Source organism: Grus americana, chromosome 14 (genome assembly GCF_028858705.1).
Source record: "Grus americana isolate bGruAme1 chromosome 14, bGruAme1.mat, whole genome shotgun sequence".
NCBI classification, from domain to species: Eukaryota; Metazoa; Chordata; class Aves; order Gruiformes; family Gruidae; genus Grus; species Grus americana.
The window spans coordinates 19,417,539-19,441,080 of record NC_072865.1 but is presented as its reverse complement, the minus strand read 5'-3'; the positions used below and the strand labels follow the sequence as shown (position 1 = coordinate 19,441,080).

Below are 23,542 nucleotides of genomic sequence, written 5' to 3'. Positions count from 1 at the left end.
TTTTCTGTTTGCAGAAGCCTTCCTGGGGGAAGACTTCTCTGCCATCGGGGACAAAGTGGTGCCAGGAGGTGTTTCTGCAGGGGGAGAGTCTCATGTCCCTCCTGGGCTTCTCTTGCTGGGCAGGGTGATGGGTGGCAGCTCGGGTGTCGGAGGGGTGGCTAGGGGATGGGGAAGCAGCAGCCAGGAGCAGTGAGTTGTTGTCTGATCTTCGTATGAGATTTGCATGTCTATGTATGATGTAAAACTTCCCTGGTTATTTTTAATGCCTGCCTGTTGCTGAGTAGTGAGCTGGGGCTCAGCCTTGTCCCTGTACAGAGATGCAAACCCCCTTGTGGCCAGTACTAACTGGAATAATGTACTGGAACGGGGCTGAGCAGGATGAGACCTTTCTCATTTAGTGAGGAAACATGGCTGGTCATTTGGTTGGGCTAGAAAAGGAGGAGAGAGGCGGTTACTTGTATATTACTACATGATGCATATTCAGCACAGCAGCTTTTAGGTATCCTGTATATAACACGCTTGATTCTTGCCTTAATTGTGAGTGTGGTGGAAGTGTGGTCTGTTTTCCATTTGTTTATTTATTTATCGTCTTGTTTTCAACCTCTGTGAAGCTTGATATAGGTATAGAGCTTTAGAAACGTACGCATAACAGAATAACAGATAACTGTGATTTGGTTACAAGGCAATAATTTAAGTCGACAGGTTTAGCTGATAACATAAAACACAAGAAAGAAATAGGATCAGTTTATAAACGTCAGCAGAACCCCTGCAAGTGAGTTGCTGCCTTGAAGCTGACTCTGGTGCTGTTACTCCGTCTAATATATTACAAGAAGAAATAAACGGATGTCTGAAAAAATCTGGCTGACCAAGATTAAAAGAATAGGGCTATAAATTAAATTTTTCCTCAGCATCACTTTAAGCAACTTTCAGGACAGACTGAACACATCCAAATAAGACGAATGCTAATGCACCGGCAAGACCTCCAAAAGACCACGTGTTTGTAGGCTGCGGATGCTTGGATGTGTGGCAGCACCCAGGCACGGTGACGGTTTGTCCGGAGAGCGGTCTAAGTCAGAAAGCGGTCGTGCTCCAGCTCATGCAGGAGAGCAAAGCCCATCCCGACGCTTCTGCAGCTGCAGCGGGCGCCGATAAAGGGATTAAATCGAGAACAGGAATAACATCGCCATAGCAGCACATTGCCACAGGATCAGCTTGGAAAATAAATGCTGTCGCTCTGCTTTGACGTTTATTCCTGCTAATACCTTGTCATACGCGTGGTGGCAAAGGGTTTGTTATCCCCTGGAAGTATTTACCTGTTGGACACTATCTTTCTGGCTGCACGGCAAAGGACTATATGGCTGGTGGGCGGCATCCCCCGTCAGGGATGCTGGGCGACCTGCTTAAACCCCGTGGCTTCCTCTTGGATCCATCAATCCCAGTTGATGCAGTAACGTGTACTAAAATCAATTCAATTGCGGTTTAAAAAATTCCAAGCAGGAGATGTTTTCTAGGTGGTGAAGAATACGAACCAGTTGTGGCGGAAGGAGTTTGCTGGCTCCCTCCTCCAAGGGCTATAGCCTTTTCTGCAGGTTCAGGAAGGGGGTTTCGCACCTATTTCTATTCCCTCAGTAGATGATTCGGAGCTGGGATATGAATTAGAATGGAAATTCTTCTTTCCCTTTCTAAGGAGCGAGGGAGTAGGACAGGGTGAGATCTAGCGGCTGTAGGATTTGATCTCTGGAGAGTGAGAGTCATTCAGTAACGCTGACATACAGCACATACCTATTTGGATAGACATCATTTATTTTTCTAAGGTGTCAAGGAGAAAAAAAGGTCAGAAAATTGCTTAAATGTAAACTTGTTTTTATATTTTTTTAATTGAGTTTCATTTCTCAAATACAATTTAATACAAGCAATAAGTAAAAAATTAATTCCTCTAGGAAAAAAAGCTATTAAGAGTATGATTCTGTATCAACAGCACGTGAAGCTGTGTAATTGCTTACATGTGTATCGCTTTGGTGCGTGCTCCCAGTTGTTGAATAGTATCAAATTATAGAAATCAAAGAGTATTAACTATTTTCAAGGGAAGTGTCTAGAAGCTACATATCGAAGCATGTTTAAAATTCAGGATTTCCAGCTTGCTCATTTAAATCAGCAATTTTAGCCACCCTCAAACACACTTTATAAACAATGCTTCAGAATACCCCAAACTAAACAAGACTGAAGACCTCATCCTGTCTCGAACATCTGGACTATTTTAAGTGACTCCACCAATCTTTTTGCTGAAAACAGAGACGTCTGTCTTGGTTTATTTAATAAAGCAGTATGTTTGTCCTGCTGTGGCATGAACCTGCGCTGCTGTGCACAGTGGCGAGAAGAAATCCCTGTAGCAATGAAAGCTGCTTAAATACATCAGGACTGAGATTTCTGCTCTGGGGTTTGGATGGTCTCGCTCAAATCTCGTTTAGGAAAGTGCGAAGAAGCAGGAAAGGTTTGTGTCTTCTCCAATAGCAACCTCCTTAATGTGGTCGTGCTCAGTTTGTGAGCTTGTGAACGCCAGGGTTCATGTTTTCTTTTATTTACCGCTCGCTGAAAATAGAAGCTGGGAGGACTGGTCGCACGGAGGTCTGTACTCTTGTAACGAGGACATTTTTTTCTGCCTGCATCTGACAATTCAGGAGCTGCTTCAGTGAGTGCTGTGGTTGTAACCTGGGCTGTCCCAGCACTTGTGACCCAGCAAGGAAAGCCGCTGGCTTGGGGAGGGGAAGGATCCAGCTCACCCCTCGCTTTCCTCTTATGGAGGCGGAAGAGTCCTCGTGCATCTGTATGTTCCACACACAATGCCATTTTATAATTATTATTTTTTTCCGTTGCTGGCAGCCCCCTGCCTCGGTGTCTCCTGAAACAGAGAGAGGAAACCCGGTGTTGTCCTTTTCGTGGAGATCTTACAATCTCCTTTTCAACCAGCATGTCCCGGCTGTGTTGCCTGCGAGGGGGACAGCTCGACTATCGCAGTGAATTTCTGCAAGGCTCAGCTTTTCCAAGTGGGAAGATGCTCCTCTAGATAGACCTACAGATTAAAGCTCCCGCGTATCACAAGTAAAGGAGCAGGAGGAGGTTTGGGTCTGTTGGTGGAAAGTGTGCCAAGTGCGGAGGAGGCATATCTAGTCTGTGTTTGCATAGTTGAAGCTGGGAAGATAATCACATCTGTCCCCTCGCATATCCGACCAACTCAACTTCCTATGGACGGGGTATGGTAGAGAGAAAGAGGAGCTGTTCTAATAGGAAATCCTCCAAAATGCATTTTCCTGTTTTTTCTAAATGCATTTATACCTGCTGGATGGCTTTAGGCTTTGAAATGTTTTTGTCTGAATTGTGACAAACATCCCAGTCTTATGTAGGAAGCACCGGGTCCTTTGATCAATGAAATGTCTCTTTGGTCTTGAAGAGGGAGAGATCAATCCGGTCGTTCCCTAGACTAGAGCATTTTGTCTTTGAGTACATGTATTTATTGTACGAAATAATTATCCATGTCTTCTCTTCCTTTTGGTAGGAGATGCTACCTGTCTCCTGCATGCTGTGTTATTTTATCCTAGGCGTCTTGTTAGGTAAAAGGAAACAGATAAAGGAAAGGCTGAATAGGGAAACCTCATTGAGAGAGGAACGTGAGCAGCTGTGTGTCTGCCCATCTGTGTGCAGACCTCTGTATTCATTCAGCTGCAACCTCGCTCTCTTAAGCAGGCACAGTTCTTGCTTTAAAAGAAGCAGCAGCAACAACATCAAGAAGAAGCAACTAAATGTTGCCACCTCCATCCCAGTGCAACAACAGGCCACTGTGATGTGTTTGTGGTGAATCGTGACCAAGAAAGAAACGCCTTGCGTTTTCCATTTTTCCTGCATTTAAAACCAAAGCTTAATGTATTCTGTATTTTTTTTGTTGGCAGATAGTAGTGATCATATATTCCTTTTAATACAGTATTTCCAAACCAACACAGCCTCGCCTTGGTATGCTTGATATTCAGTGTACCTGGCTGCACTCTGCAGTGGGCTTTGATTTCACTTTGGCAGCTGTATTTTATGCTGTCTCCCCCAATCAGCAACCAATTCCCCTTTCTCCAGCAATCTCCAGATCCGCTCCTGATGCGGAGTTTTAGTGCCCTCTTAGGAACTGGCGTGGGAGAGAGAAGGGAGCTGGTGCTCTGCTGGGCTGAGGTCCCTGCTCCCCTGCGGCACAGAGCCAGCCCGGCTGCATGGGGACGCGGTCGGTGGGTCAGGGTGGCATCTCTGTGAGGTTAAAATGGCCCTTGGATCAAAGGGGCATTGCTGGAGGGGAGAGTAGTGGGCGGCAGAGAGCCTGCTCGTGTTCACCATGCGGGACAAGGCTTTCCTATCTTTCGGGTAGGAGTGTGCGCCTTCAGCTCATCCGTCTTGCTCAAAGCTGAAATAATGCACGTGCTCTAAAATGATCTGACCTTTGTTTGTAGGTCAAGCTGTTCCTGCAGGGTCACACGTACGATTAAATCTGCAGACGGGAGACAGAGAAGCCAAGCTCCCAGACAGCGAGAATGGAAGAAGTGACATGAGAGAAGAGAGAAGAAGACAAAGGTACAGTGATGCAAAGCATCAGGAGTGGGTGGGCTGCAGGATTCATGTCTTTTATTAGAGGCTGGGTTCCCTGGTGCACTTAATCGCTGCCTCTTCCCCAGACTTAATTGCTGGTTTAAGAGTTCAGCAGTCAGAAAACGGAGTCTTGTCCTTCGTGATCCCTTCAGGATGGCAGTAGAAGTGCCCTGAGTGCATATTCAGAGACGCCTTCATGGCTTCTCATGCCATGACACCAAAACTAACTTTGCAGTGTGGCTTCTTTGAATGGCATTTAGTCCTTGGAAACATCTGCAGCAATCTGTCTGAAACTACATTCAGAGCTTAAACCATCAGAGCAGTCGTGAGGGGCTTTGTGTTGACCTGAGCCAGATAACGTTGTTTTTAACTGGGTGCAGCATTCATTTACGCATCAGTTATTGCCGACGTTCTCCTTCGATCACACCGCTTTCCCTGTACCCACATTTTTAAATGTGTTTTAAAAGTTGCACTGCTGCTTTTCCGCTTGGCACCCTCCTAACAAAGACAGATTTAGTTATTAGGGGAAACTTTCTTTCCTAAGGCATGTGGGATTTACCACTGCTTCCCTCGCTCCCCCAGTTCCTCCTGTTCAGAGCGTGGAGAGGCTCTTCAGCTTCATGATGCCTCAAGAGCTGGCTTTCCCTTCTGTGCAGGAGTGTTTGTGGCCCAGATAAACACCCTCTGAACCAATGAGATTGTCATAAAGAGCAACACAATGTGCTTTTTAGCATTTCTGTGTAATTTCTGCTTGGACTTGCCCTAACTTTGTGTATGATGATCATCAGCGCTTCAGCTCTAGATCTCCATGTTAAAGCTTGCAAGTCCTGGTCAGTGATTTGGCGGCACAGCGGTGCTTTTTTGTTGCTTCTCTGAAACGTTTCCTGCTTTTCTGTACTGCTACAAGAAATTCAGAGGCATAAGTTAATCAGCTACTTTTGTTGTGTTAGGACTTGAGATTTTGAGTCGACATGCAGATTATGGAGCCTTTTATGATTGTCAGGCTGAGGTATCTGCAAAGCACGTGCAAAATGTAGCACTTGGACTAATCTTTTCTTGAACGTAGAGGTTTTTTGTGTGTTTTAAGTGAGATGCATGAAAACCTAGTGCTCTTAGTTCCTTTCCTCCTGATATTATCCATTGCTAGTATATCACATTGAAAATATTATAGATACAGTTGTTCAATCATAACACGTTATGTTTTGTTTCCCCCACAAGGCTGGGCAAGGTGGATGTCGACTCAAATTCGTTCACATCCCAGGAGCTCAAAAAAGCGTTGGCTAAGATGAAGGAAACCGAGAAGGCAGAAAGGAAGGTGAGTTCCCTGTTTCTAAACCATTGCACCGTACACAGATGTGAACACACTACCTTACACGTCTCAGAAACACACTGGTTAAAGTAATTGCTTGAGAAAATACTGTGCCGATTAATCTTCTGGTGAATATGGACCTAAAATACCTTTGCTGGCCTGTTAGCAATATAGTTCCCTGGGAAACTCTCACCCCTTTCTGTACTAATCCTGAGTTTTCTGTAAAAATGGAAAACTTTTGTTCAGGTCCATTTTATTCATTTCAAACTTAAAAGCCTTGTGTTGCAAGCTGCTTATAAGTACTTACGTATATTCTCACAGTTCAGGGTGTTTCTCGGTAGTAATTATCCTGCGGGCTGTCTGGGGAGAGGGGCTGCGGTGATGGAGTGGGCTGGGGTCAGCAGGTTAGCGGTGGATCAGCCCTCAGATGCTGCTGCTTTCTGGTCTTTACTGGCGTGGGGTCTGAACCAGCAAACCAGGTACACGGTATCCACTTAACTGTCCTCGGCACCCATCCAAACACCGAATTTCTTACCACCATTCTTGGTGTACCAATGCTCGAGTGAAGCTATGGGATCTTTCCCGAGCCCAAAGCCGGTATGGTCAGTAAGCTCTCTGGTGTGAGGCTGCTCTCCTAATTTTTGAGATACCAATCTGATTAGACCTGAATTTATAATGTAAAAAACATGTGTGACACTTGCAACTTGCAAACACTTGTGTGAACCCATGGGCTGATTTTCTTTCCTCTGTTTGGGTGGTATTTTTATCCATTGTTTTGATTTATTTGTTCAGCTGCCACTTGGTTCATGAAAATGTCTGCAGACCCCCAAAGTGGAATGGTTTGCAGGGTGACGGTATTTGTAAAAGCAGTTACTTTGCTGTTCGCCATCCTCCTGGGCGTGAGGAAGTACAAAAAGTGTTGGGCAGCTGAGGTGCTTCTGTTCTGGCTTTGGTGATGGTGACAAACCGCTGGAGATAACATCCCCTGCCACTGGCACAGCTGGATCCAGAAGTGATCTCATGGTTTGAGTTTCTAATCTCATGCCCTGAGTAGTAAAAACCAAATGGGTGTGGTGAAGCCTAGGCTAAAGTTTCCTTATATAAACTGTAAGTTTCCCATTTAGTTACAAAGAGTCCACAATCCAAAGTAAAATAGAATTTAAGTGCTGCTTTCAGCTCTCTCCAGGCATGGAGCTGGTCCCCAGCCGCTGGCACGACACCAGCGGGGTGATATTTTCCCCTCTCTACTCAACCGTATTTCCTCGGGCCGTGCCTCCTCCTGCTGCCTTGATGTTGTCTCAGTTGAAGGAAAACTGAAGTAGGAGTCAAGCCTCTGAAGTCTTGAAGTCGCAAAAAATCTTTTTTTTCCCTCTATCTGGCACGAGGGCATTATTTCGTTTTCTATAAGATTATTTATGTAGCAGCCAGCATTACTGATAGCAGGACTTCTTGAAATGAGTGTCATTTGAATGCAAAAATTAGTGATACTCTATTATGTGAAAATAAGCCATATTTTAAAAAACCCTGTTAGAATAGCTATTGTCCCAGCAACTGGGCTAAAACCAGTTACCTCTAATGGACCTAAAGTACTCCATTTAAAATCGCTCCTGCAGGGAGCAAATTAATCCTTGAAGTAACTGTGTCAAAGTAAATTGAGTTACACCAAGCGTGTTCCCATCTATGCTCTTGCAAAAGCAGTTCTGTGCGGTTGGGGTGGGGATGTGTTACCCATGGTATCTATAGTAATTAGGCCAGTAGTCATTAGCGCCAATTGTATGGCTGCCATTAGATTGACAGTGCTTTCACTTCCATCACTTTTTTTTTTTTCCTTTTTCTTTTCTCTGATGGCTCCAGCCCTCGGCTTCTGTTCGCATGCGGGGGAGCGGGGCAGTGCTCACAGAGGGGAGCACGGCACGTGCAAACCCTCTAGCTGGGGGTCACTCCTGTGTAAAAACATCTTTTGGTATTTGTGTTTGTGACAGAATCCCTTTCAAAAGGGACTTTCTTGCTTTCTCCTGCTCTTGGGGCAGCCCATCTTCTGTCTCACCTCTCTGCTTCCTCTGTCCCCTGCAGCAGCAGGCTCTGTCCCCGCCTGTCCCAGTGCCACCAGTGCCGATGCTGGAGAATCGGTTCCTGCCAGTTCTGGGGCTCACTCAGATCTCTGGCGGAGCCCTTTCCTTCTCACCGCACACCTTTCCGCAGCTCTCTTGGTTCGTCGCGGCCCTTGGGGTTGTGTTTGCACGAGGGAGGTGAGCCGTGCTGCAGGACGAGCTATCTCCTGGCCGAGCCCCATGGCATGGTGCTTCAGCTGCCCCCATCTCACAGCTGTTCCTCCTGCCTTCCTTCCTGACAGCTTCTGTCCCCAGCAGCGAGTGCGTACGTTTCCCTGAGAAATAAAGCCATCCTGAAACACGTTAAGCGATTGGGATGATGAAAGCTTCTTCGTGCACACCCAAGGAGATCTCCGTGATGTCACTGGCACAGTGTCACTGAACGGTTGAGGCTGGATGGGACCTCCGGAGGTCTCCAGCCCTGTCTCCAGCTCCAAGCAGGGTCAGCTGTGAGATCGGGGAGGTTGCTCAGGGCTTTTTGCAGTCAGGTCTTGAGAACATCCACTTGCAGGCCAACAGAGAACAGCAGGGCTGCCTGCCTCTGGGCTTCACGTTGTTTTGGAAGGTGTGTAGGATGTAGAAATGGTGTACAAAGCTCTAAGTACAGGCTTGGGAAGTGCTCGCTGGTACCCAAGGCAAGTATCTCACAGATAACTGGGTTCCTGCGGTTCTCAGAAGGACCCTCCAACACTGCCTCTGCATCTCTGATGCACAGCAGTAAATCCGTTTGCGTAGGCAGCCAGGTTGCCCTTGTAAATTTGGGCTGGGGTTTCTTCTGCATCTTTCTTGGCTTTCTTTATCTCCTGCCTTCATATCTGGTTTCCTCCTCCTGCTTTCAAGGCCCACGAGGAAGAGGTGAGGAAGAAGTTCCGGCCCATAGAGCAGCTGAAGGAGGAGTTTGAAAAGTTGAACGTGAAGATGGAAACAGATTATGAAATTATGGTTAAATTAATCAGCAAATTCAACAGCTCTGCCTCCACGCTGGATGAAAAAGTAGCGGCGCTTTATGATCTTGAATATTATGTTCACCAGGTAACAAAAATGCATTAGTAACTACCATGTAAAATCCAGGGGATACGGTGTCATAAACCTGGTTTTATTTTTCTTATCGGTATCAGGTAATACAAATTGCTTAATTAGCATAATCCTGGGACAATAACAGACAGCAGGCTATTGCAGGCTTATTTTATATCCAAGATTGAATAAATCATTGCTCGTGCCAGTAGTGAGCAGTTTCCTAGGGGTTAGTGTTGCCTGATTTGTTGTCTGTTCTCAGGCTTTTTTTTCTTGCCCTCTCTTTTTCTTCTTTTATATGCTTAATACCACGAAATGGGGGTTTATCTGCCGTTTTTGGGTAAATAGAGTGGTGGCTGCTAAGAAAGCAATTGTTTTCTCACTCCTTCCATGGAAAGCCTCTGTGGTTGCAGGTAGGTGCCCTTACATCAGTTCGCAGAGAATGTCTTTGTACCAGGGAAGATGACAGCCACCCAAAAGCCTGTATTTTGTCTCGGTGTGAGTCAGAGGTGACACGTAGAGCCTCTGTCATGGCTGGGCCGGTGGCGACAGTGACTGAAGGCTCGGGCAAGTGGCAAGTTGCTGAGCACCAGCTGAGCCGTGTTAATCGGCTCGGTGTGAGATAGAATATATTTCCTGAAATCTCACTTCCTCAGGTTTACGCTCACACTTTTTCCCCCCTCCCTCTGGTCTCTCTTGCTCTGCTTTCAGCTCACATGTTGTTACCTCCTGTTGGTTGCGGGCTCTGGGCACACTGCTCTCCTCCCTTATGCTCGGTGCCTTCCCACGCTGCCGCAGCAGCTCGGGTGGGCATCTGGGCCTCGAGACTGTGTTCTGCCTCATGAGAGGGGACTGAACTTCTCCCTCCCCAGCGACTGGGAGAGTCTGGAGCGGACTGGGAGTTTCTGGTGTCGCTCTCAGTGACTTTATCATTTCAGAGAGTGAATGGGACAACTCTTGGGAGATGCCAGTGCAAGACCTTTTGCTGGAATGGCACTTCTTAAAACCAAACGTGGTGTTTTGGGGGAAGGTAGCTGAAGGGATGTGCTGCTGAGAGAAGGAGTCCATGCGCCAGCTAATAGAAGTGTTATTTCCAGGGCTCTTTGTCTTGAATTTCCACATTAAACCTCTGTCGTGCGCATGCAGAGGCTTCCTTGCTGTTTGTTCTCGATGCTTTTGTTTCACTGACGGCATCTGTCTGACTCAGAGAATAAGTGTGAACAATGGGCACCCAAAGAGCTTCATATTTATACTCAGGGCTAATTCTGTCTGGCTAAGGGTGCTCTGGCATCAGGCTAGCATGCTAAAAAGCAACCCCCAAACGCCCTGGGATGCTTTGGATTCCAGCATAACAGTCTGGACTATTCCAGTATAAAATCCCGCCTGCTTGCAGCACGGGATGGGGCAAACAATTTCAGAAAGGCGAGAGGAGCAGGGAAGCGGTCCCCGCTCCCTGTGTGGGGACTGGAGCATCAAAGGGAGCCACATCCAGCATCAAAGGGGTCAGAAAGGGGGAAACGGCAGGGAGGCTGGCAGGGAGCACAGAGGGCTCCTTTGTGCATCCATCACAACGTTGCTCTGTGCCCGCGCTGTCGGGGCAGATGGCTGGGCAGCACCTTCTCATCAGGCAGGAAGCTGATAAGAAATATGACTTGTCTCTAAGCCAGCATGGCTTTTCCTCCTTTTTCTTCTTCCAGCCAGTTGAATGCGTCCAGAGTATTATCTCTGCTTGGTACTGACTTTAGCAGCACTGGCTTAATGTAATTACTGAATAGCAGCCAAATACGCTTGTGCCGCATAACCCTGGAAGGGCTGAACTTGTCAGGAGTCCTCTGCAGCGAGCCACAGCCATGGCTGGAGGATGGAGATCCTTGCAGGTGTGGGTGGCCCAGAGCAGCGTGCACCCACGTGTGGGACCAGTGATGGCTCTGCTGCTCCCTTTTCCCCCAGCATCCATCTGAGTGGTAACGTGCCATGGCTTTTGATAATTGTTCAGCTCCCGGCCGTCCTGCTGCTGGCTCCGGGGCACAAAATGCCCTGTCGAGTGGAAAATGCTGTGCCTTGCGGGTTTTGCAAGCAAAGGATGCTCTCTGCTCCGTGGCATGGTCACAAGCGTCCTGGAGCACTGGGATGTGAAGCAGAGCATGCCTCCGAGCTCGCTGCGAGGGAGAGGAGGGGAAGCTGTGGCCGGTGCCGAGCCGGTGGAGAGATGCTCTTCCCTGCTCTTGGAGGGTCAGCCCAAGGGCTCTGTGTTTGCTCAGCTTTTGGTTGCCAGCTCTGCTTTGCTTCTCATCAGTCAGGATTCAACTTGGCGTGTTTGGGAGCCCATCCTGGAGAAAGAGCAGGAAGGTTTGGCTTGCTAGGTTATCTGTAATGCATAAAAACCAAATGCAAATGTGAAGAGGCCAGAGCATAACTCATTTATAAACAGAATTCATGGTGCTTGCACAGCAACGTGCGGAGCCAAGACCCGTTCTCATGCTTTGCAGGCTCTTTCTCTCAATTATTTACTCTCCTTATCGTTCTCTCTCCCCTCCTCTGACATGCTACACCATTTCTCACTGCTAATTTCCTCTCCGTTGAATACGGTTGACATCCTGCTTTTCTTTCCTCTCCTTTTCTAACATTTTCTCTCTTGCCTTCCCTCCCCGTTTTCTTTCTCCTCTGATTCAAAGCCGCTTCCTGAATAACTACTGTCATAGTTGCTCTTCTCCCATCCCTCTCCTCACCCACTTCGCATGTGTACTTTACTCAAGAGCTCTTTTGATCTTTGGCTTTCTTCTGTGCCGATTTCAGTGGACTGAAGCGATGCACGAGCTGCTGCCTCACAGCGTCCTCCGCTCCCCAGAGAGGTTAATAGCTTCAAGTTGTGGAGTTTGGGGGGGTTTGTTGGTTTTAAAATGGTGAGTGAGGGAAGGAGCTCTCACAACAGACTCCAGTTGAGAAAAAAGCAAACCAAAACCAACGTTCAAAATAAGCTTTACAGCACAACTTATATACTGTGGTTGAGGTGTCTCACTGATGCTGGGGCTGGCCTGAAGGACTCCAGTGCTGATGAGGGTACAGTGACGGTTGGTTTTACCACAGCTGATGCTGGATGCAAACTTCTGCCTGTCCATGCATTCCCTCTTGAGCAGAAGTCGAGGTTTAATGCCAGTGTTAAAACAGCCTCAGAGTTTTTTACAGAGGCTGAGCAATAAAAGGACCCACTGGTACCCGAAATTGGGTTGCTGCATAGATTTCTTTGTAGACAAAGATGAGCCTGCAGAAAAGTAAGAGGTCTGGCAGGTCCAGTTTATAGGGACAGCTAAAAGAATAGGATCTGAAAGGATACAAAAGCTGCTGCAGATCCTGAATCAGCCCCAGCAGACCTGCAGAGATCTGCTTTCTGTTGCCAGCTTTGCAGAGGGCCAGCAAGTGGTGGGTATTGTCCCACAGCGGAGAATAGATGAGCTGTAGCTCCCCAGGTCCTGCTTTGGTAAAGGCATACCTGCAGGACATAAAGTTAAATAGCTCCTTCATTCTCTTGGGTACCTAAAATATCCGTCTTGTGGCCACTTTTGGTGAAGGTACACGGTTGAGATAAATATAACACTAAGCATGAAGTCACTGTCAACTAAAAGAGCGTTCAAGCTGGAGCGCGGTGCCTTGCAGTGTTTGCCCCGTCCCACCCCATCAGTGGGGTCAGCTCGCTGAAGCCGGGGAGGTCGGTTTGCAGGGTTAATAACTTGTTTTTATGTTCTATTTCCATCCGCCACCATAAGCTGTTGTCTCCTTCTCTTTCAGGGAGGAGAAATGTTGAAATTCTAAACTCCATTTTTTGCGCACGCAATTCTGAACATTCATCAGATACCCTTTTAAACTGCAAAAAAAAAATCCTTGAAAACCAAAATGCATCGATTTGACTTTGGACTGAATTTTGTACTTGAAGCACTTTGTGCTGTTTCTCTATATTTTGTTTGCCAGCCACTCAGAGCCCTTTTCTAATCTCGGCTCGGAGAACAGATGCCCACTGTGATTTGTGCCTGGTTAGCCCCAGGTCTGGTTAAAGTCAAACACTGATGAATCCCCACTAATGTTTAAACTTTTCCCTACCGGCAGTTAGTGCAATATTGTCTGTTTTAGAAAAATCTTTGTTCAGGTCGTTCCGAGGGAAGGCTCCTGGCTGACCCTTCCAGGCAGGGGCTGGCTTTTTCTTTTCACGTCTGCATGAAGTTGTTGAAGGTAACTCATGAAAAACGCCCAGACCTGCCCATTATCCTCGCTTCGAGCAGAGGTGATGCTGCCCATGTACCATTGCTGTTGACAGGCTCTTAAACGTCCCTAACTCCTGGTGCTACAATTAGAGCATCAATTAATTAGTTGCATTTGCAAAACATACAGTTCCCTGGCTTCCCAGTAATAGCCTGCTGAGGTGAGAGAGCAAAGAACTGGGGGTTTTTTGACATCATCGAATTTACTGAATTTTTGACATCACCTGAATTACCAAAATACATGTCAAGAATAGTTTTGGGAGCTAATCAAATATTTGAGTTTTCAGCGATGCCTTCTGTGTGTGATAATAGCCACCCGTCAGTAAACTGTGCTTCTGCAACCATGACATCCTCTGCTCACAGACAGTGTTGTACGAAATTCAAGCCACAGTCGCTCCTTCTTAATTTTTAATTGCTTTTAAAACTCAGCGCTGGTTAGACTGGGAGGGAAGAGATGGCTGTGCTTTCTGAAGCAAGGCGTTCTCAGAGAGTTGTTGAGTGGAATCTGGCTGGGGGGTTTGTACTGATGGGGACCTTCTCTCTCCCAGGTGGACAACGCGAAGGACTTCCTCTCCATGGGTGGACTCCAGCTTGTGATCGACGGGCTGAACAGCACCGAGGCCGCGCTGAAGGAGCACGCTGCCTTCGTCCTGGGATCCGCGCTGTCCAGGTGAGCTCTTTCCCTCCCAGCCTGGGAGGGTGAAAACCTTGGGAGACCAGACGGGCTCTGTGCTTCCTTTCAGCTCTCTTGATTTATTTCTAATAGCGGGAGCTGAAAGCTGCTCTCATCCTGCAACACACCAAATTGTCTTCTCCCCTGCCTAGCCCTTTTCTTGCAGCACCACTTGACCCTGGCTGTCTTGTCAGTGTGTCCTCACCCTGCTCGTTAGACTTAGCCAGAAGTAATTCAGTGTGGAAGCTACGATTGTTTCTGGATTTCCCCGGGCTCCTTGTTTTTGCAGAGCCTGAGGGGAATAATTCTGCCTCCCCACCTCTCCCCTTGGCAGCCCTCTCCGGGGCAAGATCTGGAGGACAGTGTGGTTATAAACACCTCAGGGAGCACCTTTCTGCCTCCGATTCCTGCCTCCTAGGCCGCTTTAGGATAGCGAGATACTGAATTCAGAAATACAGCAACTCCTGTGGTCTTTGGTGGCAGGTTTTTAGCCTGACAGAGATGTGTCTCTGACACCAAAGGGGTGTCGATTAGACACAGGGTTAGGAACAGGGTCAACAGGCTGAATCAAGAAGAGACTGGTGTGAAGATTGTTTGTGGTTGACTGGAAGGCGGCTGTTGCCCGAAGGAGCCCAGTCGCCCTCATGCTAGGGCAGATAGCGCGTCGTGCTGCACGTGGTACCCTGTGGGCTCAGCGGGGTTTATTGGCGCCTTTTTTGTTTTATGGGTTTGGGGGCTTTGTGGTGTGCGTGTTGTGCATGCACGGGTGCAGAGGCTTTAGAAATGCGTTGGATGAACCCAAACTTCAAGGTCAGAAGTGCAGAGTGAAGATTGAAAGTCAGGACTATTACATCTGCATATTTCTATACGGTCACCTTCTCCTCCATTATAAATTATTTATCACTTAGTCTAATATGTAGTCTACAAATCTGCATTTCTTTTGCAATCTTGTATACGATGCAGTTGGTCCTCAGCATGTGTGAAGTAATGTGGCCTCATGGACGGCAGCAGGTATCCAGATTTACACCAGGAAAATATTCAGCTTATAGTCCGAAACAGAGCTTGACTTACCACGATAAATACAGTCTTTCACATCAGAAACACAGACCCGCTTTTCATATTCTGGTGTATCTTAATGTATGAAACACACTGTAATTGTTTCCTTAGGTTCTTTAATAGCATGTAGACTCTTAATTTTATGTTTCATAAACAGAAAATCATGCAGAGGCTCTGGAAACATTTGCAGGTAACTTGTGAAATGATGGGGGCTATTAAGTCACTTCTTTCCTGATTTGGCTAATGTGACATGATCAAGACTCAAGAAATTCATTGTCTAATGATACGAGCATGTAGCAGCGGCCACGAAACTAATGCTTTTGTGTAGTATTCCTCACTTAATTGCAAATGCCTTTCTTTGGACAGAAGCAATCTCTTTTCTAATATGATGATATTAAAACACCGTTTTGGAAACTTTTAGACCTTTTTTCTTTAAAGGACATTCTGACAGATGGTAATTTTGAGTGGCTTGGATGATGTATTGTCAGAGAGCTCAGTTCCAAAATGTGAGGAATATTATGCCTGGTTTTTGGGTCTGCTTTTTTCCCCTTGCTGTGCTTAAGCTTTCTCAATAGGCACCTACGTGCCAACTCGTCTGCTTTGTGCTATCTGCTTAATTTGTTTGTTCATACATTTTCTCAGCTTACTCCGTGCTCCATTTAAACTGCCGGGGGCATTTCAAGTACTTCACGCTAAGCGTTTTCTGATGTCTTATGTTTTTCTGAGGGGTTGTTCTTTATTTCCTTCACTCACGGTTGTTCCTAGGGGTCTCAAGTGGTAGGACTTTCCAGTAAATGCCCAGAGGTGCCACGGCCCGCTGAGCTGTAGGGATGTGATCTGATCTGTACTCTTGTGCCCGGGGCAGGAGGCGATGCTCTGCTGCTCACCAATGGGCCTGTGGCCACCTCCCAGGTCTCTTCAGCCAGGTTGGCTCAGGCCAGCGGTTTCAAGCCAGGCGGACCTTACCAAAGGAAAATCAAGGCGTGATGACAGCAGCTCCTCAGCCCAGCCCACGAGGTCGTTAACTCCTGGCATGGCTGAACCTGGAAGAGGGAGTTTGGCATTGTCTGTAGGCAAGTTGGTTTATGCAGGAGAAAGCCACTGGACACTGAGCAATCTCAGACGTGCTTGGGTCACATCCAGAACTGTTCAACTCTTAAAAATACCCAGGTCTTCTCTGGATCTGCGTTGTCTTTAACTCTGATCAGGTAGTGAGGCAGGTAAGGGATGGAGCAACCAGCTGCCTCACCCAGGTCTTGCCTGCATGCAGTCCGGCTGGGACCTGGCTCAGAGAGCTGAGCTGTGCTTGAAAACCAGTGTGGGATAAATGGGTTTTCAAGTGGATCAGCAAATTGAGCCAACGGGCTGGCCAAGACATTGGCTTAGTGAAGGCAGGAGAAGGCAATTCAGTGGATTTCTCCCTCCTGATATCACTTCTATGTATCAGGCTTAAACCGGACTTGAAAAGCGGCCTTAGCACAGGAGAGTTTGGTCCTCAAGGCAAAGGGTGCCAGGGTGCTGCCTGGATGGATGCTCTCCTCCCGGCATCCATCTGGCTCTGTCTGTGAGCCTCTGCCATGCAAGAGGGTGACCTGATACGGAAGAAATCAAGATTTCATCTCTTGTCTCTCTTAGATGTCCTTCATTTTAGGCATTTGGCTTTTAATCGCTGAGTCTGTGACCAAATCAAACATCGTTCCATCTGGTCGAGTTTTCGGAGCGGTGCCCTTATTGCAACTCTGCAACCTCATCACAGTCTTACTGTTTTTAAACCTTTAACAAAATGTTTTCCATTCAGCAGTTTGCAAAAGTAAACTTCATTTGAACAATCCTCAAGTGCTCTGATTGCAAATAAAAGTTAAATGCACTAACAAAAATAATTGCTAGGCATGTGGGATTGTACATTTAGGTATCCATAATTCACTAACACTATATGCCAATACACAACATTATCTGGATTTTCAGTGATTGCATTAGCATAAAAGCATGTTAGCATTTATCCAGTGGTACTAACATTTAAATATATATAAGTATGAAATATTAAGATACAGCATTTTGGAGGCAAGTAAAACTACTGTCTGTAAAATGTTCTTGCATATTTTTGAAGGTACACTCTAGTATCTTCGGATGACAATCAGCTTTCGCACGATTGGGTCCAAACATTGCAAAAATGTCAATGTTTTATGCAAAGAGGAGCTATATTAAGCTAAAAAAGATTGCTGATGAGAGAAGTGTCTTCTGATGTCCTCTAAGCTATTTACAGGCAGCATCTTCCTTTGTTCATAGCACAGCCAGGCCTCTGCGCAATTTGTATCTAGATGTTTCACAAGACTGGAAACATTAGCCAGAAAGGATTATGCTTGTGATTAAAACCTCAATTTTTAAAAACTTTACCTCCAGGAAACGTTTTTCCACACCAATAATTTGAACATTTTAATATTTTGTAATAAAAGGATTTTCTTAATCCGTTTAGAAGGGGCATAATAATTTATATCGAATGCACTCTTGAAGTTTTATCCCAAATGCTCCCTGTACGCTTAGGGGTGAATTGGAGGTGAGGATGGAGAGAACCTAAGCCATGGGACCTTCAAGGTGAAGTGAAGCAGTTTGCATTTCATGAGGAGAGGGCAGAAAGCTCAAAAGGTGGGATTTTGGCATGGCCAAAGTGGGGAGCCAGGAGAAAAGTCACTTGTGCAGCTGCATTGAGAGATTTGTGGCATTTTGGCCAGTCCTTTAAAAACCCATGCACAGTTCAAACTGGGTAGCTGGGGACAGGATCTCAAACTGGTGGTCCCAGCTTGCATTCGCTGTGTGTCCTACCTGGCAGTCCCCAGCACAGCCTCTTCCATCGAGCCTGGTGCTGCTGGGATCTCGCTGTTCCTTGCTTTGGCCCTGAGGGAGAAAACAAATGGTACAGAACTTGGTAAAGACTCGGGAGTAAACTTGTCGCAGCTAATAACTGGAGCATCATCTCGCAGCAGCACTCAACAGTTTCCTAGAGATGGCTCGCATCGGGGTATTGCTTATCTTAACCATTTCCTATGAGATTAAACCCTTAAACTATGACAGTGTGCATCACGAACATCCCATCACCATTCTTCATGGGGGAATGCTGTCTCCCCATCCCTGCTCTATCCATCGGTATTTTGGCAGTGTCCATTCTCCTAAGATTCGCAACTTCCGTGTTTTGTCGGAAGCACCAGCTTCTTCAGGATGTCTTTGTCAAGAGGAGAAAGCCTCCACCAGATGAAACGATTCTGCGTTAAGTCCAGCTTCACAGTGAAACTGGTTGACGCTCGCTGCTGTTAAATAACGTTAAGGCCCAAGCAATAAACCCAGGAAAAGTAAAATTAAAGACCTTGCTTCAGTGCTGTCTTGTAAGGACATAAGAATTTCTGGGCAGAGGAATAAATCTAGTTAGCTTAATAAGCACTGTCCCTACCCATTTATTTCAAATCCATCTTCATGTTCGTCCCTTCCTCCTTCGGCTTCTCCTTTTACGTCTTACAGTCTTTGCCTCTTTATCCATTTTCACTGGTTTTCTCAGTGGCCCTGTTTGCCACCTGTTTGTCGTGTGTTTGCCACCTCCCAGACGCAGTAATTCCAGATCAACTCCCCACCCTCTTGTAATTTCTTGCTTTGTAGAATGTCTCTTCTATTTTTATTTGAACTCCTGACTTGTGTGGAGTTATCAGCCTCACTGCACTTAATTTCAAATTAATTTGATTGGGTCACCTCAATTTTTTTCTGTAACGATAATGAACTCAACCTATTTAGCCTTTCCCCATTATGAATAACCTTAACAAAAACTGCAGTGCGGTATAAAACTGTGTTTCATTATTATGGTTAATTACACAGAAGAATAAATCCCTAAACATTTTTCAGCATCTGAAATCTAACAAAGTGTAAGTAACAATTAAATAGTAAACCGCCATCCTTGTGCTCTCAGGAAGACAAGAGAGCAGACCCCGTGAGAAAAATCTAGAATCCAAGGTTTGCTCCTGGGTTTGTTTTCATAAATGCTTTGGTAATTTAAATGCTGGGGAAATGGTGGTTTCTGGGAGCTGGCAGGGTGCAGTGGCCGAGGGGAGGGTGCTCGTCCTGTGCCAGGTATGTTTTCCCCAGGTGCCTGCAACCCCTGGAGAGTTGGCAGGGTGGGATGGACGGCTTAGCCTAACCCTGTGGGACTGGTTTTAGGCTGAGGATGTTGTCACCTCTGTAAAGCGTGGGAATTCTGGAGTGAGTTAGCCCACCCAGGGGGTCTGGGTTGGTCTGGCAGTGCGAGAGGGGAGAATGAAGGTGTTAAGCAGTGAAGATGCAGATTGCTGAAATGAGAGCGTTTGGCCTCACATCACACTTCAGCAGTGAGCAAACCCACACGATTCCCTCCCAGCAGTGAGTACCGTTACATTTTATCGGTTATCACGGGGCTCAGCCTCGACGATGCATCTGGTCTCTTCCTCGCGTGCCCTTCACACGGAGGTGAGTGCTCCCAGAGGCGAGCGGGGTCTTGCCAGTCTCCTGCCGCTCGCTGTTCTAAGACCTGCGTGAGGTGGCCTGCCCTGAAAACACGGCCCTGCAGAAGGGCTGTGGCAGGGGTTGGGAACGCCAGGAAGCCGCTCCGGTGGTGCTCGGCAGCACCCTCTCTTTAGCAGGGAGCTTGGTGACACAACCTGCAGGAAAAACTCATCGTAGCCAGTTCATGCATTATATAAAACACATTGTTTCTGTCTCTTCTCATTTAGTAAATGCTCTCTGCTAAAGCATTTGAGTTATTGTGGTGGTTTCCATGTAAAATATGTATTTGGACTGGTTACCTAATCACTTTCTGCGAAAAAGAACAGCCCAGACTTGCTGTTTCTCAGTGCGGACCTGGTTTCATTGCTGGACGCAACGCGTATTCCTCTGTCTCTTCGGCCACTATTTATTCATCATCCATGTTCTCTGTTTATCCTTTTGACTACAGCCTGTGCACTCAGCTAATGGCTTCACAAGCTTCAAAGATTTTCTTACCTAACACCTACGTTATTTTCCTGACCTGCTGTGACTTTCTCATGTCGCGTGTTCTCCGCATTCCCTCCGAGTAATAGGTGCAAAATGCTCCACAAAGAAGAAGCATCTGCGTCTGCTCTTTAATCACAGTGTACAGGAGGCTGTAGCAGCCCGTTGTTAATGTGTTTCAGAAGGAAGGTTGAAAAAGTGCATTGAATAGAACAAAGCAGCGAAGAATGGGAGGAAGACGAACAATGAGAGCAGGAAATGCAGGATCTAGCCTCAATTACGTACCTGCTCCCAGCAGGGTTTGGGGTGGACAGAACCGACCCATTACGGCTATTGTCTGAGCTGGTATAGGAGGATCCAGATCCCATCTCTTCCTCTGTAGGTCCTGCTGTGTGCACCCTCCTACCCCTTTCCTGATTGCGGCTTTTGTTGGATTTAATTGCTGGCAGGCTGTACGCACTGAGCATGCAAAGGCAGATCCAGCCAGGGGTGCGGGGGAGTGGTGGTGGCAGAATCAGGATTTTGGAGGTGTCTTGGGGGGCTGCCCTTAGCTCTCATCGGCTCTCTTCTGGATTTAGCCATATTTACTCACTGGCCCTCTGTTCTTCCCCTACTCTTCCCCTTGTGCCAAGGAGAGGAAGGCGAGAGCTGCTGGACCCCCAGCTTGCGTACGAGGCAAGATAACACAAGCCAGCAGACTGGCCCTTGCCAGTCCTGACTGAAGACAGATCATGTCCCAGCAAGTGACCTTGTTCCCAGGTTGGCATCTTCTGGCCTACCTGTTCTCCTGGTACAGTGTTTTGCTAAATTTTTCCTCATCTGTCTATTTATGTGCTTTAATATTCATTGAAGGAGTTGCTTATTCATCCGTGAAGACAGTTCCTCAGGTCTTCCACCAGATTGCTGCCAACCTCAGCCCCTTCAAGGCTCTCCAAGTGTTTGAACGCAGTGATGTTCTGTGGAGAGAGAAAACAGCAGCTTACTGGAAATAATCTCTTGCTGAAGAAACTCATCCTCACTGTTGGCTACTTGCTCTTCCCTCAGGTGCTGATATTCTGTGTCTTCTCGTGAGCTGGATTTTGATCTCTATTTTAGATGATCCTATTTCTGCTTAAAAGGAGATGTCCATCGGAGACCCTTGGAGCTGCCTGGCATGTTTCGGAAGGGGATGACTCACTGGCTTGGCTGTCTAAGAAGCCGCAGACCTCTGAGCCCTGCCAGCCAGGGCAGCAGTCTGTGGCCAGAAGACGTCTCCAGGGACCTGGACCAGTGGGCAGTCCCCTCCCTGCAGGGTGGCTTGGAGTCATCACACAAGTTGGAGAAACGCTATCGCAGCCGCTTCCCACCGAGTCTTAGCCCCTTGACGCCACTGCATGAGACCTGAATAGATTTGAAAACTAATTTGCTGCTCAGAGCATCAATAGATGTACGTCACTTGTCCTTTCTGCAGCATTTAATGAGTTTCCAAGGTACTGCAGCCAGTTCCAGAAGGCAACCATCAAAGGGTTGCGTCTTCGCTTCCATCAGAAGTGTCTAGCTTGTCCCTCCGGCGCACTTCAGTTCTCACAGATTCTGTTTTTGTCTCTTATGAATTTAACGTGGAGTGCGTCGTATAATTTCTTGCAACCATCCTTTCCAGACAGTCTTGCCTTTTTTTTTTTTTTTTTTTAATAATGCCCTGAAAATAGGGGCTGGGAAAGAGAAAAGACTCTTTATACAGTCAGATGGTATTAGCCGGAGCCCAGGTGATATGTGAGTCATGGTAAGTGTCCTGTCACGCTGCTACTCTCCACGTTCACGACTCGTTCTCAGCTATTCTGTCCTGTGGCCCAGCTGTACCCGTTCCCTTCTGTTAATCATCCTGGAGCTGGCCTGCGCTTTGAGCATCCCTGCCTGCGTCAGTCTCGGCTGTTGCCCAAGCGGGACCGCATCTTTGCCTGGGTGAGGAGTGAGTGAATGTGCCGGTGCTGCTGGACTGACAGTCAGGAGAGAGCGGGCACAGCTCCGCAGCGGCTGTTTCGAGGGACAGGTCGTTAATCCTTAGCTCTTCTGCCAAGATCAATAATTAGGGCTGTTGTTTTGTATAAACCACCAGATCAACATAGGAATTGCCTTATTAAAGTGGACATGCAGGCCTGGCTGGTCGGAAAGCTCCCGTGGCTGAATTTTGCAGAGGTAGGAACAAAAAACCTGGGGTGGTAGCGGTACAGTAACATTCAAATGAGGTTTCCCTAAGCCTTAAGCAGCTAAAACCTGCCATACGTGATGAACCACAAGGGTTCTTGGGTTTTTATCTATTTCTGTGAGCGTAACGGAGAGGCTTGAAAAGGGTTTCTGGATTCTGGTCCATGCCTGGTGCAGCAGGGTGTCTGCTGCCAGAATCCCTTTGGTCGGTGGCTGCACACGTGAGCGTTTCTGATCTCCCTCTGCATGTTCCTCACCTCCCTTTGCATGCAGATTGTGTTACGTTTCCATACATACTCTGTCATAAAAGCCCATAAATATGATTTTAGTGTGTTTGCATGTCTTGCAACGAGCGGGAATTCACCTGAGTTGTTTTCCAAATTAATACCCCGCTGCTTTTACTTAACAAGATCTTTTTCCAAGCTGAGAATGGTAAGGACACTGAAATTTTCTTTTTAAAAAAATGCATTTTCTTCTTGAGCACTTCATATTGAAATCTGTCTTAATTTCAGTTTAGCTAGTGTGTGAAAACACACGGTGAGGCATTATTAGTCCCTGAAGGAATAAAGACAGATGGAGCCCAAAATGGAATTGGCTTTATGATTAATTGAAACCTTCAAGAGTGGAATGGAGTCAGGGCTTGGTCCTACCCGATCAGTGTCTGGAGATCAATTCAGCCAGCGTGAATCTCCACGAGCACAGGCTGACGGGCTCAGCAGGAGAAATATGGATGTCACCCGGTACAGCCAGCCCTGGGTTGTCCCCTTCCAGGTGGGACCTGTTGCTGGAGGAGGGCACGAGGAGGACCGGCTGGCGGAGCGGTGACAGCGGTGTGCAGGTCAGGGTGGTGGGTAGGGGATCGAAGGGCGTACCGGGGTCCTTGGCGTGTGATGACGTGCTTTAGTAATGAGCTGCTATTTCTGGCCTCGAGCTTCCCACAGCTGTGCATGATGGCTCTTGTGTGACTGCCGCGATGGAGAGCAGAGCTGGGAGGGGGGAAGTATTTTGAGGCATGCTCCAAAAACCTCAGGAAGGGGAAAGTGGAGGTGTGGAAGTGGCATGGGGGGGCAGCAAGTTCTGGCTCTGCTCTGGCCTCCTGCTCCATATGCGACCTGAGCAATTTCCTCGGGTCTGTGGTTTCACATCCTTGCCACCCTTGTGGAAAGTGGACCTGCCCCTTGAAAGTGGGTAGTGGAGAAATACCAGGTGGTGTTATCTGCACTGGCTTTGGCATGACTGGATGTTTCTGGAGTCTGTAGCCACAGACCTTACAGCATTTCTAACATACCTGCTGGAAAGGAGAAAGAGAAGATGTCTCCAT

At 47.2% G+C, this 23,542-nt stretch overlaps 1 protein-coding gene across 7 annotated transcripts in view; it reads left to right on the top strand.

Annotated features, from left to right (window-relative positions):
- The window catches only part of SIL1 (SIL1 nucleotide exchange factor), a 97,305-nt gene that overhangs the window by 48,027 nt on the left and 25,736 nt on the right, over nucleotides 1–23,542 (top strand). For 6 of the 7 annotated variants that reach the window (XM_054841851.1, XM_054841852.1, XM_054841856.1 and 3 more), the window contains 4 exons: nucleotides 4,485–4,605; nucleotides 5,839–5,935; nucleotides 8,881–9,072; nucleotides 13,856–13,977. In XM_054841851.1, the coding sequence (XP_054697826.1) occupies nucleotides 4,485–4,605; nucleotides 5,839–5,935; nucleotides 8,881–9,072; nucleotides 13,856–13,977 (532 nt within the window). The remainder of the gene's footprint in view (nucleotides 1–4,484; nucleotides 4,606–5,838; nucleotides 5,936–8,880; nucleotides 9,073–13,855; nucleotides 13,978–23,542) is intronic. The other variant, XM_054841857.1, reaches the window with a different exon arrangement.